The sequence below is a fragment of the Anticarsia gemmatalis genome, chromosome 20 (genome assembly GCF_050436995.1).
Source record: "Anticarsia gemmatalis isolate Benzon Research Colony breed Stoneville strain chromosome 20, ilAntGemm2 primary, whole genome shotgun sequence".
NCBI lineage: Eukaryota > Metazoa > Arthropoda > Insecta > Lepidoptera > Erebidae > Anticarsia > Anticarsia gemmatalis.
The window spans coordinates 3192172-3211815 of NC_134764.1; the positions used below are offsets into that span (position 1 = coordinate 3192172).

Sequence of the window (19644 nt, forward strand, 5' to 3'; positions counted from 1 at the left end):
GCTGAAGAGTTTGTTTGTTTGTTTGATTGTTTGTTTGTTTGAACGCGCTAATCTCAGGAACTACTGGTCCGATTTGAAAAATTCTTTCAGTGTTAGATAGACCATTTATCGAGGAAGGCTTTAGGCTATATTATTAAAACATCACGCTACGGCCATTAGGAGCGGAGTAGCAACGAAAAATTTTACAAAAACGGGGATTTTTTTTTTCATTCTTTCTTATGTGACGCAAGCGAAGTTGCGCGGGTCAGCTAGTAAATAATAATAAACTGAGTATTGGATGATCAAACATAGTATGGTGTATTTTAAGCCATGACATAATGTTATGTTTCCATCTTCAGTTGTACGCAGTAGATCGTGTGATTTATACTGCGACTCCCATATAAGTGACGGTGATGATGCTTATTTTATCAACATTTATTCATTTTTGTTTTGAAAAAATATTTGTGGATTTCAATAATCAAAATAGGAGCTGGTGTGTATATAACTCAATTTTACTTACTAATTAACCCTTTATAGCGAAAGTGCTTTTTTGTAGAGATAGATTTTTGTATTTTAGTTTTGTGGCAACTATGTAGGTAAGTGGTCGTTAGAGGGAAAGTATGTTTTCGAAAACTGAAACTGCCTCTTGTATACGAATCAGTCAGTAGCAGTAGGCTCAAAACACGTTAATTTTGTCAGTTTTGCCGTTGTCAATTTATTGTCAGTAGTAACTTTTTCGCGTTTGTTTTTATCGGGTAGGAAACATACAAAACAAAGATAAGCTATGTGCATTCATTTCTACACGCACACAACTTACTGCATAAAACAATCGCGACATCCAGCCGTCATGTCAATGTCCAGCAACAATAACAACTATAACAAGCCTACAACCATTATTTTCTTATTTGTACTATACGCACATTAACGGTGCACTAATGTTTTAATGGAGAAAATCTAGTTTTTCGCTCCAAATTTCACGGCAACGATCATATTGTGCCGCCGGCGCCATCTTGGCGACATATGGTCTATGGTCGACCTTCTTACCCATTGCGGGGTAAAGTTTTTATATTAATCATAAATAGCAGTAGCCATAACTGTTATAGATTTTAGATTACACAACTTAACCGGGATATCTAGAGTGGCTGATATTGATTTTATATTTATTAAAAAGTTTGCTTTCAGCCTTTTAAGTACGAACACGATATGCAATCGATAAGTGTATTGTACTCTGAATAAAAATGTTTAGGATAATACAATGCACCCTTGGCCGAAAAAACACGAAAATAAATCAAATTGAGGAAAAAGGTTGTCAATGTTATCGGTAGACATTGAAAGTACGTGATGTGTCAGTTTTACATTGAGGAAAGCCGAACTCTTTTATGCATGCAAGGATTTATTTTATTGTGTTTAAATTGAATTCAAAGTTCGATCGAAGTCCATGGATTTTTTGTTAATATATTTCTGATACTAATACATTACGTCATGTTTTCTTTATAAAAATTAAATGCTACTTTATGTTAATCATTAGATATATACGAATGTGAATTAAGTATCCGTTTTACATGCTAAAGTTCAACCGTTTTAATAAATAGGTATCTAATTTAGAAAATATAAATAGTCGTCTTACTGCGGAGAAAATACATGAAAACTAAAATGTGTCTAAATCAACCTTTTTTTACTACTTTGTTTTTTAAGCTAAATAACTAGCGTGGCTAACTCTAATAAATAATGAAAAGCAAGCATTACCACACGAACTGCACTGAGTCGGTACAAAATCTAAAAATATAATTTAAACTAAACATTTCTCGGAGTTGAGGCTCCACCGCAAAATACCTGTGCCTCCACAGAATATAAACATAGGTTAGGCTGTATGATTACCGCCTTTGCCGCTACACTCGAGACGAAAGTGAAATGAGCCATAGCCTTGTTTTTAAACTTTTTTTTATAGCGAAGCTTTGCAAACGTGCTTGACACACTTAAACAACTTACACTTGTTTGTGGTCGCTTTTATAATTCTAAATGTGTTTCAATTGACGCGTTTTGAGCATATGTAATTGAATTTTGATGAAGTGGCTCTTTTTGTGAATATAAAGGATTATTTTTTGGGGCAATTGCCAATATGACCTCTTTGTGAAACCAAAAAAGATTAGTCTACGATTACTGAATGGAACAAAGCTTTGTACCAAACTTAAAAAATGTTTATTTTTAATATTTAGTTAGCTACCGAGTACAGAGTATACACCTTTACTTTAAGTCAAAAAGTATAATTAAATATTCCGTATATAGCAAATTAATACTCAACACAATAAACAAAGTTAATATCTTTAGGCGAAATTATCGCTACAATCAGCGATTTAAACAAGCGAAGTCAATGACCTCTTAAGCAACAACTGTTTCATATAACTGCTTCACAAACACAATTGTATTGCACACGTTGATTTTATTAATATTATATACTTTTAGCAATACGCGATCAATGTTTACATTTATATAAAATTGCTATTTAGCAAAAATCACCTTCGAAATGGAGATAAAATTAGCCTTACGTAGTATTTTTACCCGCCTTATAAAGGAGGTTAACATCCAAGTCTTTGTCGTCTTTTTAGTAAATACTAGACCCGATATACAGATTTGAGAACTTTTAATGGTTATAAGTCCAAACTATAAGTACTTAGACCAAAGAGTTTTTTTAGCGTGAAGCCTTAATTCCACCATGTTGGAAAAATGTCAATAGAGAATTTTACATGAAAGACTGTTTCAAGAGCTGTCTGCCATGCAAAGTTTTCTTGTGCCTTCCTTTGCTGTTACACCAAGTGATCATTAAACCAATACAATACACACATAAGTTCTAAAAGTCATTGGTGTATTGCCTCGAGTTTGAACCAACGACCCTTTGCGTGGGAGGTGAATGGTTACAAATACCACTCGCTCCACTCGGCTATCACTTTCCTTACTAATTAAACTATGGATCCAAATCATTGTAACGATTTTTATAAGTTTGACGTGTTTGATACAAAACTACCCTAGTGTGAGTCGGACTCGGGCACGATGGGTTCCGTACCAAAAAAATACGAAAAGAAACACATTTAATAATTAATTTTAACATTAATATTTAATTTTTAGTTTTTGTCGTTATAGCGGCAAGGGAAATACATAATTCATATATTATGAGGTAAAACCAGGTGACGGACGGACAGACGGGCAGACAGACAGCGGAGGCTTAGTAATAGGACAACGTTATATCATTTTACAGGCCAACATTGGCGACATTTGTCCTTTTGTTAATTTCATCGGCTTTTTTTATTGTGCTTGTTTATTGTTATGAAACTTTTCCAAAAGTGTCCCGTACTAAGAAATATATAAGGAAATGAACTTATCGTTAGGGATTGTAAATGCTTATTGAATATGACCTTATCGCTCGTGACCGGTTCCTATAATAATAGTTCTAATATATGTACATATTATATACATTGTACGTTCACGCTTTTATTTTATCTAGATACTAATATTGCAATGCGAAAGTAAATCTGTCTGTCTGTTACGCTTTCTCGGTTAAACTGCTGAAACGACTGCTGTGCAATTTGACAGGAGCCGTGATAGATAAGTCTTAAATTACTTCTCTTTATAGCACTATATCAGGAAATAAGTCATCAGTTTAGAAGGTTATAACATAATAGGTAATTGATACTCCTAAATCTATATCCTTATTATAACGATTAAAATATTCTTCTTACTTAAATTGTCTAATTAAATCTAATTGGACTAAATGTCCCTTCGATGAGAGGAATCTCTATAATTGGTCCTGTGGTTTCAGGTTTTACCAACACAAACGACGTAATTTCTAACATAAATCTTTCTGAGAGAAACACCAGTATTTCCTAATAGTTAAGTACTAATAAACATATTAGTTTAACAAGCTATTCGCAACTCTGCCTCATCCAAACTCGGTTAACGGCGCCGATTGCGACATCGATCGACAAATATTTCACTCAAACGCGAAATCTCGCGTTAGTGATCGACATTGCAAAACTATTTACTTATTCAGACGACGAACCGTTTGTGCAACGAAGCTTTCTAACAACCGAATTATTTAAACATTACAATTAATAAAGATTAAATTCTGTTTTAATTTATTGGTAATTTGCTTTTGATAGTAAATAGGCAACGTTATTTTAAATTATTGGGTTGATTGGTTGTATTAACGACGTTTGACTATTGAATATCAATTGCATTTATTATAGTGCAGTTCTGCAATTAACTTTTCCGTCCATTTTTTCTGTATGTGAACAGTACAGTACAGCATGCAAATAAAATGCAATTTTAATCATGTAAATAAAAATCATCTGCAATAGATGGACACTGGCCAAAGATAATGATACAAAATTACTACTATGTCAAACAGGACAAAGCACTGAACACAGCACCTCTGGTTTAATATCGGTAATTTTTCAATGGTTTTTGACCGTACAGAAAGGGGCCCAGTCTTAGACCTTAACTAGGGTCAATCTTAATCTTAATCCATGGTCAAAGACACTTCCCTTAGCAAAAGACACAGTAGAAGAAAGTAATATAAACTAAAAACCGTTTTGCAAGGCAATCAACGGTAATTATGACTTACGTAACTCGTGTTTACATTAAAAATTAATTTAATTTGTAAAACTGCACTCCAAACCCATTAAAATTCTCTCGATATCATTGCGTATCGAGTTTTAATTAAAATCTTACATAATTTTATGTATTTTTAATGCTCACTCGCCAAATTGCTAACATTAGGTCGCTGGTTGCAGCCGCAGTCAAAAATGACCATTCGAAATAGCAACGGTCATAATATCTTCAGGCAAGGTCTTTGCCTTCTACTGATCAACATTATGATAGGTTATTCACATGTTTAAGTCCACGCAAAAATCAAAAGTCACCGTACTTTAATTTCGCTAAAAGATAACGCAAATGTGATTTTTCCTTCCCGAATTTTTCATTATTATTAGGTACCTATGTTTTTTACAATAAGTCATTGAAAACAGAATTTTGTTGTGATAATGCTGCTACAAAGAATGGTTTATAAACATAGAGATCGTACCTTGGACCTAATTGATGGCCAGATTATCCCAGCAGGATCAACTTTGCCTGTACCTTGAGGTATAACAAGTGTTAAGATATAAACTTTCGCTATATTCCCTCCCAAAACAAAGGGTTGTATATTTTACCTAAAAATCGTATATTTTCTAAGCAACATTCAGTCATGAGTGTCTAACATGCCACAAATAACTTGTCTACTCGTAAAGCTACCGTAATACGTTTATTTATCCTTTTCTCAATCGTTTCAAAGACTTTGGATAACACTTCTAAAACAGTATGTATTTTAAAATGGTTTCCATCACGGCAGGCCCCTATTATTGACATCACTCGACATGAAAAACATTTCACCAAATTTTCATTAAAACTTTGGCACTTCACACTGGTTAAATAGCCATATAAAAGGGGAAGAAATGAGGTAGTTTGTGTTAAAGTATAGCTATAATGGCAGTCGATTATTGACAGTTGTAGTTTTAATTCAAAAAGTCGTGTTTCTCATTTCGTGATACCAAGTTTGTCACATATTACAGCGATTCAATGACCGAAACAGATTTACAAACTTTCTTTTTTTAACAAACTACTAGATTATTATCGGTTTGGTGCAATAACAATAGCGCGAAACAATATCCTTGTTAATCGCAGTTTATAGATCGCTTTGTTAAATGCCCCTTACGGTTCGCGTGAAGCGCCTCTATCGTTACCAACGCAGTGTTCTACGGCTATTACTTTTTATTACTCCATTTGTGATGCAACTTTCGCCTTGAACTTTGCCGCTGTTTGCACATCAAATAGCCAAACAATGAACTGCATGATAGTTCAAAGAGTAGGCATACAAACATCAAAATCAGATACACTAGCGAACTAGCCGTAGAGAATGTTTCTAGTTAGTCATGTGAAGGTAGTTAAGAAAAGCGTTGAGCTTCGAAATTGGATAGTCGTTAGATTTTTACGTTTTAATCAATTTGCTACTGGCCAATCTTCCAAGTAAATATCCAACCTTCTTATTTTTTTTTTTATCTAGGTATCAATTTATTTACAGAAGAATATTTACTTTGTTTTTAATTTAATGACATTTAAATAAAAAAAATATATAAATATAATTAAAATAAGGCATCATAAAATCTCTACATCGCCGTCCTCGGGTAACGTGCCCAGAAAGATGGCAGCATTGCCAAGTTGAATCTTACTTGCTTATCCTTAAAAAAATGTGTATTTATAAATTTATTCGAAAAATAAAACAACGTAACTTTTAAATTGCCTGCAAAGACTCCCGTCGTGATGACAAAATTATCACTTAAAACGTCTGTTATCTAGATAGCGTGATAATGTGTCGACTCAATTACAATGTAAAGAATATAAAAACAAGTATTACTGATTTTAAACGAATTAAAAGAGGATTCACGCTCGAGTCGGATGCGGTAAATGTCAAGGTGAGCCACAAGATGGCGCTATTAAAACAAATATGGCCGACGAATGCGGAGACGTGAAACGTATTTAATTTCTTTAATTTATTCTCTTAATTTAAGTTGTTCCCGACGGAAATGTACTTATTGTTTCTTTTTACGCCAACCAACAGGTACCCCGCTGTTTCTTAGTCTGTGTAGTGCACAAAGTGGCTCACTGGTAGAGACCGTATGTCACATTTTTTAAATGTCCGTTAATTTTAAATCAAATTGATTGGTAACTTTTCCATTGTTATTCTTTTATTATGAAAAAATACTCCCTAAATCCCGAAATGATCATTTTGACGAAATAAGTTAGTAAAAAACACAAATGATAATAAAATTTGTCATTTCAGAACATATTGTATAGATTAGAATTTAATACTAAGCGTAATTATTTACTGGAGAAGTCTCTGGGCATATTTAGGTCTCCCTATAATAGTGTAAGTTGGTTAATTATAGACTATATTTAGCTGTATGTGTAAAGTTTGTTGAAACGGTAGAGATTTAGCAGATATATTTAATTGCTACCGGTTTTCGAAAACATATGTTCCGCTACAAGTAACGATAAATACATGTTTTTAGATGATTTACATGTTTTAATGTAATGTGTTCTTTTTGCTAAAATATTTTGGTGAACAGAATATGCCCTGAATCCAAAAAAAAAGGCGAACTGTCGTAGTCCATATTCATACAATACTGTTGGCAATCAAGGCTACAACGGTTAAAAATACTATTATAAATATATTCCCTTAAATTGCGCTTAAAGATTTCTCATTTTCAAGTCAACACTTGGACAACAAAACATTCTATGACGCAATTCAATTTCAAAACACGATCATTTACAATATACATTTAAGTCAAACTTAGTAATGAAAACAGGTGGTAATTTCCGATACGCGTTTATTTGCCATGTAAACCAAACATTAAGGTTAAGGCTTCACAGCGAATGTCCTTGCCTCCTAATATATTTGAGAATCATTTGAATATACCAACTTTACATATAATAATCGACTAGTATGGACTATGGACGACAACTCGACTATTTTTGGAAAGTAGCCTATCACAAAAATATTTTAATAAGGAAATTTACCATAGCTAGTATCTAACACTTATTTTTATGCGTAATTTGCTGCAGATGGCTTTGGATCTATTTGTGGATGCTTAAAATTGTGTCTGTGTATTTTTTATGTATTGCGAAAAGTATTTTATCTATAGCTAACGCTGAATAAATAATCAGTTTGTATTATTAAAGAGATTCGTAAGCTTTGTCTAGCTAGGAAGAGAATTAACCGAATCCTTCAGTAACCGTCTAAAATAAACAAACAAGATATTTCGAGATAGTGTTGTAAACATTGAGTAAAACACATAATCGAATGTCAATCAATCGCACTCGTCACTCGACTAATTACGTCTCTACCCCGGATGTCTTGTTTACCTCATTCGATCGTTCGAATTTAAATTTAAAAACAGTATCACACAGACACGCAACACACCATTTATTGATTTAAATAATATCGTTTTAAAACTGGAAATTCGAGGTTTATGTGGTTTGTTGTCTATTATCATATTCCGGAGGCCGTGTGGTGACAGCCACGTGCTAACTAACATAGAAACTCAACACCCGCGCTCGACATTAGTTACACATTGGCTATAACAAACGAATACTACGTTTTAATAAAAAAGACTGAATGTTGTCTAAGCTGCTGTATATAAATTAATAATCGATAATACTTTGGACACTATACTTATTAAATAAGCTATTCGAGCTTTTTTGTTTATAGGTACTATTAAGTAAAATATATAAAGTACAATGAAGAAAAAAATTGTCTATGACCATTTATAAAGAAAGTTGTCAAAAATATAAAAAGAGGTCGTCGAAATTAGTTTTTATTAGTCATTACTTAAATATGGCGATATAGTCCGTTTAGCATGGCAGTGCTTAGAGATGAAAGCGGACATTGATTTGAACTTACTTTCTTTCACCTTGTGAACTGAGTAGAACTTAGCGGTACCTTAGAATATAATTTATGATCATAAATATTTTAGACTTTTTTGCAATCTCTCCCTGTATTACGAATTTGCAATCTACCAAAATGTATACTCAGGTAGATAGACTTAATAAAGTATAATTAAATAAAATTATAAGATTTATTAAAATTTGCGTATCTTTATAATCATTCCACCTTTTCCCCTTCTAGATAGGTGACGGTTAGCGATTATTGCACTTTGGCCGTCACCTTATCTACCGGGTAGTCTGTAATCATATTTCATATTGCAAGAATGGGACATAATTTATTCAACTCCTTAAATAATTTAGTGTGCATTTTGGACTAAGTAGGTACTTAAAACTATTTTAAAAGTCTAGTTCTTTCCAAAAACAATTTTGGATCTCAAACGCCTCCCAAAAAGTTTAACATAATTGGTATACTAAGTGTATCAAGTCCTTAACTTTCGAAGATCGTTTGATGAATGAGTGAATGAGTGTATAATCTGGACAAAGCTCGAGTTATGCAAGGACGGGGCACCTAACATTATCATTTGTCGGCCCTTCTCTCGCCTGCGGCTGCTAAACTCATTCACCGATCATTACGCTACCAGAATATAGTTCACTGTATTTTCTAAAATATTATTATGTACTTAGGTAATAAATAGTTTAGGATATAGATATAGGATAGTAAACATTGTGAATATAAACGCCTAACTTTTATATAAGTACTTAGGTATGTTGCAAAGGTTTTTTTAATAGTAATTGAATTTTAAAGCTTAATTTTCCTATTTTTACATATTTTTTTTGAATCAGTGCTAAAATATCGAAAGACGAAACACACGAGCTCGGTAATTAAGGTATCAAAAGTACCAAATGTCTCGTATCTCTATCTAGGCCCGCAGTTCTAGGTCTAGTTGTATAATTTAAAAAAATAAATAAATAAATAATAAATTTACTTACTTGTCTATTATTAGTTTTCTTTTTTAACTTAGGTAGAACGAATTTCTCAATACCTTAAAAAAGTAACGATTGTTTTCATTTTAAGCTTCTGATTGCATTGACTCAAAATATATTTTGATTTTTTTTTACTGACTGTGTTTGAAAAATACTTTCAGTTTTGAACACTAACGAGTTATGCCAATTTGTCTATTTTCTCATTTGAAGTTATTAGGACTCTGCTAATTCACATGACTACCTATACAGGTTTATGGCGAAAAAGTATGAATTTGCCGTTTGTATGTAATAGATTGAAGTAACCACATTATTCATACAATTTATTCGAAAAATTCACAATTCTGAAGAGTTTCAAAAATAACTGTCATCCACAAATCTAAACAAAGGCCGAGAGAAGAAAGCTTAACCCTAATTATATACATATTCTGTTTAAAACGAATGTTATAAGGCAACACTATCTTAATAGTGATCCTGGTTATGGAAATAAAATACATATGTATTTACCTACTCATATTACTTTGTTTACTGAAGACTCGTAAGATCTTTATGAAAAGCCATAAGAAATATATCTATTTGAAAGCAAGTCTGCCGACATACCAAATTAATCATACAATTTTGTAACACAATCTTTCCAAAGAAAGCGGACCTCAGATTACAAAGAACCGCAATTCAGGAACTCAGAAACATGTCAAACATACATTAGTCACTTATTTACTTTACAAACAGTTTATATATTACAACATATAAAGGCTGGTCGTCTAGCGAGCCGGTTCTCAAGGGGTCAACACTTTCTCAACGCATCCGCGAAACATTCGTCTCAATATGTTTAACGTAATAGATATGTATGTTAAATTATATATAGTTTTATATATCCGTGTTTTCTATCGTATTTATAATGAGGTTCAAGTGTTAATCACTGCCGGAGTGTCCTTTATTATTACTTTAGGGGACCCCTAAGTACACAGCTTAGGGGTCCCCTCATCCGCATCTATAAATTATAGAATGGTATTGCTTTTGTTATATTGTATGTAATATAAGTGTGTATTTAGAAGTATTTAAGTATGTTTATCAGTTATTTGGTATCCGTACCATAGTGCAAGCTCCGGATATTTTAAAATCAGATGACTACATGAGCACGTTGTCCAAAGAAATATGTATATTCACCATTGCGTTGTGGTAAAAGCTTTTTTACATAGATATAAGTAATAATATAACAAGTACAACATTAAGTATTAAAAATGAGAGCCTTATCTTCTTAAACATGTCGACGATGGAATATTTATTTTCTTCAAATTATTGATAATACGTTGATTGTGACGACCACTATGTCGGTAATTAAAGATATTTTTAAACTATGACTAAGGTTCTATTTTTGCCTACTCCTGTGGAAAAAAGACGTGATTTTAAATATAATGTATGTATGTTATGCTATATATATTACTCTCCTACTACTAGCTACAGGCTTATTAGCCTCCAAGTCTCTTACTATAACAAGCTGAATGAAAAACAAACTAATATTTATTCAATAACTACAATAAAGTTGACCGAAATCTAGTTCAGTGCTAGTTGTTACTGCACAAACAAATAAATAAGTATCGGACAGCAATTTACAATTAATAGCTGATAGAATAAGCCGCAAATCGTAGGAGTGGGCTCAAACAGGGATGTTGTTGAAGCTTCGTAACTTTGACCGAAACTAAGTATCCGATATCCGAAAATATTAGGTTATCCGTAACCGATATAAAAACCACGGATATTTAGGACCAGTGACTAAAATATTAACAATAGATCTATAATAAATCAAAATCATATAAATATGTACCTACCTATAGTTATTTGTTTCATTTTACCTTCAAATCATGCTATGCATTTTTTATTTCTAACTTTTGTCAATTTCCTCAACTCATTATATATAGATATAATTATAATACTATCCGGAACTAACAGATAGCCGTCATTGAATAAATAGTCATCGAAGTAATGGTGTAATCGAAGTGTTCCTGTAACTGTTCTCGAAACCAATATAAACTGCATCAATATATCCGAATCAGTTTCATACCTACTTGACTAGTCTCAAATATGTGAAGTATGAGATACTGATGCAATTATAATAAACAATGGACAGGTTAGCGCTTATTACTTATTTGTAGTGGCGATGGCGGTGCGTTGTGTACGCACTTAGCCTTGCACGCTGACAGCTTGCCTAATATCTGTGTAAACATTATAACTGGACATTAAAGAAGGCTTTTGCGAAATTATTTTAAGTCCTGTGATCGATGACAGTTGACATCTGTCTCATAAGAATACTTTATTGTCACGGGTGTCGCGTCTCTACTGTTTTAAAGTAACCTAACTGTTTGTCATGTATTGAGTTCCCAGTTCCTAGATTCAAGAAATTACATGCACTTGTGCCCAGTTTCTGAGGCACATTTAGCGGTAGTTTATCTATTCAGACTGTTATGTTTATATAAGCTTAAACGCTATTGAATAGATAAACTACCGCTAAATGTATCTCAGAAACCGGGCATAAGTGCATTGTATAAAAAGCAAAATGAAGTGATGATCAACTTTTATAAAGATTCATTTATTCAAAATTAAATAATTACTTTAAATAAGGACTATCGTGACTATAGTTAGTTAATTGCGCCGATTAAAAACTATAACGATATTTGCAATATGATAAAAATTTATGAGGGACAAAAAGGACTAGGTACCGATTAAAAATAACAAACAGACCCAATCAATGTCATATTGTATATATGCAAAAAAATTGTACATTATGTTCACACTGACAAAATATACAATTTTTGACAAACAAATATGCTATTTGTCATCACGCCATTGTCTGCAGGAGAGAATTAATCATCTGAAAAGCAAGTGCAACTGAGGGGCACAGATTGTTGTTTAATGCAGGGTCTCTTAGTCTCGCGATCGATTGATTTATTTAAAAAACCTGATATTTGGGGAAGAAAAGTAAAGACCTTGTTGTCTTTCCCAATATGCTGTTGAACCACGTGAATTAATGTTTCATATTCATTCGTTTACGAAATAAACAAACTGGTTTGTTGATAAACTGCCATTAGACTGAGAGGTTTAATTTTTAACTAATTTGTACGTTAATTAATTGAATCCTTAAAATTAACAATAACTTAGCAAGCTAAATTAAAAAAATAACATCTTTCTGTGGATGAAACAGACTTGTAGATTATGCACATTTAATTAAAATTCAAAATACTCGCACGTAATTATAGAAAGTTATAGGAATTGAAACTACTTTAGATAAAAGCGCTTCGTGATTAGATTAACGTGTAAAATAAAACTAGACAGAATATCCTACCGCAGTAATATAAGGTCTATTAGCTAAATCAAAGTCATTAGCCTTAATTGTACCTATAAAAGTTAGTATACATCGTAACAGGTATTAGCTATGTAAACAATTTCACCCGTCACCAAATGAGGTTTAATAACATACCTGTCGCGAAACGCGGAGGGAGAGTCGACCCGTCCTTCCGGGCCTTTTCCACTTTTCACATTCACTGCCCTTACACTTAAAAGATGCAATCCCAAACAATAAAAAAAACACTTAGAAATTATAAAAATAAACAGTCACAGTTTCCGAGTTCTTCATTGCAATTTAAAAATGGAAGTCGAGTTTTTCACTAACTGGGATGGATTCGATTATTCGAATTAAATATCGTACGTCACTAAAGTGGTGCGTTCGAAAACCGGTAGCGTGAAGCGTGCTCGCGGCAAAGAGGTTGGTTATCAACTGCAGGTGAGTGAAGCGTCGCCGTCGGTGCCGGCGAGAGGCTGGGTGTGTTTGGGGCCGCGTGTGAATGTAAAGGTTTGTCGATTTAAGCGTTAATGTCTGTAGCCGGTTTAAGCCGGACATTAAGGTACGAATCCAGGATGATTAGGTGAAACTTCCTTCCTTACCGAAGTATTATTCAAATGTTTCCTTTAAACTAGGGAAAAGGTGAAAGTTAGTTACGAATGGAAATTACTTAATGTAACTATCTAGTCGCAATAAATCATTATCATCAATGTGTGATTATCACTGCTTGGTAGGACAACTGCGGCCTAATGACAAAGAGCGAAATAGAAATAAAATTGTCTCTAACAGAAATCGAATACACCATAGCTCAGAGCCCTGCCTTTGCTAGTTATTGGATATAAATATTTTTCACCCTTATTTGAATCAAATTTTTTTATTGCCGCACAAAACAACAAAAATTAAGAAGTGTGGGTAGTTCATGTTAAATAGATAAGTATTTCTTTTAAGATTTTCTTATGTAAATAAAATTGTCGAAAGATCGTTTCAGCATTTATCGGTATTGCACTGAGTGTTCGCGTTAACGTCATCACATAGTGATAGATTGAAAATTGCAAGTAACAAAGCATTCTTCGTAACGCGGGTATTTCAACAACTGTCTAGTCAAGTCTAGTGCCTGCTGAATTTCCTTATTTTTCGATCAGTAGGTATTTTTTAGATACAGTTGAAAGTTAAGTAAGAATATTGCGGTGTTGATAAGTATTTAGTATAAATTGCTCTTAATTGCTGTTATAGAGAAGAGGTTTGCTAATATTTTGTAAAACCCTCTAAAATCAGTAGGTAACAAAAAATCGAGATAAAATTTGTAAATTCGTTATTAACAAAAGTTAATATTACAACAAAATAATCACCAATAGAACAAGGTTTTAGGTTAACTATAGGTACTAACTACATCTGTAACTATAGGGATTATACAAATGAAATGATTATACATAAAACTCTATTTTCCTTTTGCGTAGTCGGGTAAAAAATTAACGTCTACTATGTATTAGAACGCCATCTGTTTTGTACGATCCGTAACTATTTGTATGATATTAGTCGATAGATGGCGTTAGAAATATTTCAGATTTTATGTTAACTCGCATTTATTACTTTTTTTTATGGGAAATTCAATGCTATAGACATTTTTGATTATGAAATAATAAAATACATAAAACTATTTTGTAATATTATTTATTTAGTGCACACCAGATTAATTACACCAAATGATTATAAATAATTTTAACTTATATTTATGGTTTAAAGAAACAGATAACAATACAATGCATTCTTTATACACACATTTGTTTCTAAGTTAGAAATAAAATACTATTGCAGCCATATTTACAGCAACAAACACAAAATTGACAGAATCATCTTTAATTCATACAAAAAGCATCAATTTTAGATAACTCTTTGATTTCTATTGCCTATCTTAAATTATGGGAATACAGACTTATTTACTATGCCTTTTTATTCCTTTATGGCCCTCCTGCATTTTTAAAAATCACCTTATTTTTATTTCATTATCTAAGACAACCATACTGTATTGTAAATACAATGCCTAATTGGAAACTTATAACACAATTGACACACAACTCGAAATTCTTTCTTCTGAATACCATGAGGACAGTTTAAATCACTTATAACAATACAAAAATGAGTATAACATTGTATTTGAACTGAAAGCAAGTCCATTCACTCAGATTATCACCGACGGTGACTTTTCTTTGAGCCCTATAACTGTGGTTTCACATCTTTGTTGAGAATTAGGGCTGGGTTCTGCATGTCTAACTGGCACTGGGCTATGTCGCTGAGAGCTCCTTGAATCTTCTCAAGTAGAATCTCTCCTTGGCGAACCACCTGCAATAAGATGTGAAGTTAGCAATACCTTTTACAAATGGACAATCAGTCAATATAATGCTGTTGTTAAAACATTATGAAGCTTATTTTGGGCTCATTGATTGAGTACTTTAGCCATCCCAGTAATAGTAGTGAAAGCTTAGTATATATGGACTGATTATCAAAGACCTGGTACTTATGGATTCAATTGGCAAAAAATATCTGGATTAGGTGATCTAATAGTGTAACTGATGTACTTTGGTATTGGTGGAACCATAATGTTACTGGCCTCTAATTAACGCAAGATGGCCTTTGATCCCTTAGAATGAAGATGAAAAATCTATGCAGTGAAAAGTTGATATTATTACCTCTTCTAACTGTTCAGCAGCCTCTTTATTTTCAGCTTCTAAACGCCTCAGACTTTGAACCTGCAGTTCCGTCGAGCTTTCTTCACTGGGCAGCGATTCAATCAGAGTATCTATATCCTTAGCGCACCGCGATATCAAAGTCGCAAACAAAACAGCGTAATCTTCTTGATTCTGCTGCTGTTGAGGCGTTTGCGAGCCACTACGGTCGAAACCAGGGAACTTACTAGGCGTAGAGAACTGCTGCAGTATACCAATGCTATTACAAAAGTGTTCAGCTTGCTGGAAAAATAGTAAACAGTTAGGACATCCACTTGCTTGGTGAGAAACGTGACAAAATAACAACATCTACCTGATTTATAGTGTCTTGCAGCTGTGTGAGACGGTCTGCCATTTTTTATCTCTCACTTCTTCGTGTTATCTAAGCAAATACAAATTTTTTAACTACAGTAATTAATAGAGAATGTAAAAAGTGCAACGAAATGCAAACGAAAAACACTCGAGAGGCACCGATGTGAAGTTAGCACCACTTGATTGTCATTGTCAAAAAGTTAGTCGAATAGAGAATAGGGCTGGATGCAGGGTGCCTTAGTATAGTAATATAGTTAAGAAAGGGGAATACAATTACTTATTCCGTCTTAATAAAATAACGCAAGTTCAGCCAATATTTTCACAGATATTAATGAATCCAACTAAATAATTTTCATCTCTTGTTCATAACTCGATTTTTCTAAATGCTAACAGAATTTTACAAACGGAGACCTATTATGATTTAATAAAATAACTACCTTTGTACTTTTTGCTGCAGATTAGAACATTTAAACTGTAGCACAGTGGTTATAGGGATCCCTACGCCATTGTCGGTTCAATTCCACATGGAGCAATTTTCATGAATTTCAAGGTAGATGGTTATTTTACGTCCTTTTAATTTAACGCGTTACACGTTACAACAGAGAGATACTTACGCCTATTTGAATTATTTATAGAGTATTTTCGTGAATAATTCAATGGTTTTGCATTGTATTGAACATTATATTTAATAAATTAAGCAGTGTACATAGTATTTTATGACTAGAAGTAAAAATATCACAATCCAATCAATTTATGTACAGTCAACAACACCAAATTTAGCCGATAAATAAGTCACATATCATATGCGGACAAATTAAATAGTAATGTCATCATTTTAATGGTGTCTATTGGTTGTGTTGATTGTACCTAGTATAGATAAGTCGGAACTTAAATGATGCACCCTAATATATTTATACCATAGAATTATACCATATAAGCTATAAAATTTTTAATTAATGTGGAACTCCACTTACATACTCGTAATGATTAGCCTTTGCTTGCAAGTTACTTAGTACCTGGTAGAATAACAAATTCATGTATTTTATATTTAGCTGCGCATCATTTAAATTCTGACTATCTATAGCTACATATTAGTGGGGAGAAACTCTTCAGAAAATAATGTCACTATGTAAATAAACTATACACTATTGTGCCATAACTAGGATTATAAATGACTAGAGAACATTGAAAATTATCTCATTCAATTAAATACAAAATACTCATAGTTACATTATTCCTAAACTACTCAATTACGTGACAAACAAAAATTTCATGTCTCGGTTGATCCTATAAAAATATCAGTTTTATCTATTAACAAAAAATATTTCGATTAAAATGACTAGTATGTTACACAATGACTAGATGACAATGGCATTCAACATGATATTTGAAAACAATTTTCATATAACAGCTTAAAATAATTTTACGGAATCAACTTCCGTTACAAGACAACTCAACAGTGATGATATGTAACTATGAAATGTAACATTATAGTGAATATTTCTGCTTTAACATTACAAGAATAGATTTAGCAAATAACAGTATAAATAAGCAGCTAATATGGATAAGCTTTTTAACAATAAACTTTGAAACAAGGTAAATGATTAAAGCTGCCGAGGAACACAACACTAGGCAAGTGAGAGGCCTGCACACAACACAAGTTAGAGTGGACTTACTTAACAGTCTTTTAGGGTGAAAGGTTTTACTTAAATTACAATTTATAATAGTTATTGTTTCTGTCCATACTTATACATATTTAAAGCAAACTCACTGTTTCGTATATTGAAGTGAGGTGGCGAAATAGCTGACAAACACTTGGAAATTACTTAAGATTAACAAACACAAGAGTACCTTTTTTTGAAATCAAATATTTAAAAAATCACATTCTCAATTAAAATGAAACTTTAAAACGACTAGCTCTCTAACATAGGTACTAAAAACTAAAATTATTCAGATCCATTAAATTACTTCCAAGTGTTTCAGAGCTGTCAATAACTAAAACAACTTCATAAGAAATCATAGTGGCAATTTCATATAACATATTTTATGCAGGTGAGATTAAATTATTATAGATTATCGTGCTAGTGCACCTAGTTTACTTTTCAACTGTGAATCGGCGGGTAATGCCAGAGCCCACTTACGTAGACCCACCAGCATTACTGAACTCAATACTAAGATGGCACCACAAACAGAGAATTTGCTTGGAATCTCATTAAAGAACATTACTTGCCATAGAAACGCAAAAACAATGTCAGCAGACCGAGCTATAGCTACAGGACCAGCCTGCTCCATTTGCAAGGACATGGTCAACAGTATTTGGCCCAAATAACTAAACAGTGCCAAACACACAACTAGAAATCTTTCAGTGCCACAGTTAGGCATACACAACACACCAAATATGAATGAATAGAATAATGTTTGTAATATTGCAATAGCACCAAAGTTTGTCATTATAACAGAGAAATGCAGCCCTTTGAGCACACGAAGCAGAACATAGGCGTTAGCCCCAAATATAGTGGAGAGGAAGGCAGCCACGGCACCTCGTAAGCTATTGTAGTTCTGATTGTGTTCAGCACCAGGGTCATCACCAAATAAAAATGGTGGATGTGTAATTAATATAACTCCAATAAGAGTTAATACAATAGATATTGTGTTCCAGATACCACATGGTTCTTTTAAGAACACTCGAGCAAATAATGCAACAAATACTGGTACTGAAAATACTATAACAGATGCATCTGCCAGTGGCATGTTGCGGAAAGCATAGAAACTTAACGCTAAACCCACTGTGCCGACGACTGAGCGTGTTATAAGTAGGAGACGCTTTCCATTAGGAAATACAGGCTGTTCAGTGTATATCACTACAGGTATTGTAGGCAATAACACTCCAATAAACCGGAACATGGCCAGTTGCATGGGGTCGATGTTGACCAGGCTCTTAACGATGACCGAGCACAGTGAGAAAAACAAAGACGATAGCGTCGCTAGTATCAGGCCTAGATACGGGCATCTTTTAATCAGTGGTCTCTTATTTTCAAGTAGATTCGGCAGTGTCTCGTCGCCACTTCCCGCCGACAAGTCGACAAGGTGTTGGAGTTCCAAATGCTCCGGCATAGCTCCACATAAGCCACCTGAAACCGCACCCCGTGTTATTACATGACGTTAAAAATTAATAACTCCTGAAATTTTTGTCCGTTCTTAAAAAAATAACCTTTTAAGAATCTCTGTTTAAAATATCCTTTCAATTGTGGTAGCCGCAATTAAAATTCGGTTAATCCCATTCTATAAATAATAAGACCTGTAAAAATAACACAGCCAAAGAGCTTTTCACGAATTTCCCGTAATCTGACATTCCAATTTCCCTCTTGACAGTTGACATAAAAAACTGCAGTTCAAAATCAATTCTTCCAGTAAAGTTAGCTTAACCACATAATTAAATTGAGGAGGCTACTTTAGGTATTTATTGATTTTAAAACAAAATAATGTTTTCGTGCATATTCAGTATTTTATATAATATAGAGTCAAAAATAAGCTATTGATTTCCTAAGTATTTAGTTCATTATTAGTTTGTTAGACGTCACTAGCCAGTACACTAGTGCTACCAAAGTTTTACGATTAACATAATTACTTATATAAACATCAAATGAGTTCATACATGTCCACGAGTTCTAAAGATAAATTATTATACTTACAATAAGATTTTCAAAATTTGAACCTTGGGCACTTTAAACAATTTTGTGAATTCAAGCAATATGCGTCATAAATTCTAGCAATACCAAAATATATGCCAAGATGACAGCTAAAAACGCGCCGTTCGAAAAAAATGTAAACACTGAA

General features: G+C 33.1%; 3 protein-coding genes across 3 annotated transcripts in view; all 3 read right to left on the bottom strand.

The window, feature by feature from the left end:
• LOC142981377 (uncharacterized) overlaps positions 1–13247 on the bottom strand; it is a 110161-nt gene extending 96914 nt beyond the window's left edge. The window contains exon 1 of the mRNA XM_076127264.1: positions 12911–13247. The gene's annotated coding sequence lies outside the window, so the exon portion shown is untranslated. The remainder of the gene's footprint in view (positions 1–12910) is intronic.
• Positions 13248–14427: 1180 nt separating this feature from the next.
• On the bottom strand, positions 14428–15989 carry MED21 (mediator complex subunit 21). Its single transcript, XM_076127497.1, has 3 exons — positions 15809–15989; positions 15460–15738; positions 14428–15112 (listed from the first exon to the last, which is right to left on the bottom strand). Exons 1-3 carry the CDS (start codon positions 15848–15850, stop codon positions 14987–14989), a joined length of 447 nt encoding a protein of 148 aa, XP_075983612.1. The 5' UTR covers positions 15851–15989; the 3' UTR covers positions 14428–14986.
• Positions 15990–16467: 478 nt separating this feature from the next.
• Positions 16468–19164, bottom strand: LOC142981762 (solute carrier family 35 member G1). Its single transcript, XM_076127864.1, has 2 exons — positions 19019–19164; positions 16468–18938 (listed from the first exon to the last, which is right to left on the bottom strand). The coding sequence occupies exon 2, from the start codon at positions 18919–18921 to the stop codon at positions 17881–17883; it is 1041 nt and encodes a 346-aa protein (XP_075983979.1). The 5' UTR covers positions 18922–18938; positions 19019–19164; the 3' UTR covers positions 16468–17880.
• Between the last annotated feature and the right edge of the window lie 480 nt (positions 19165–19644).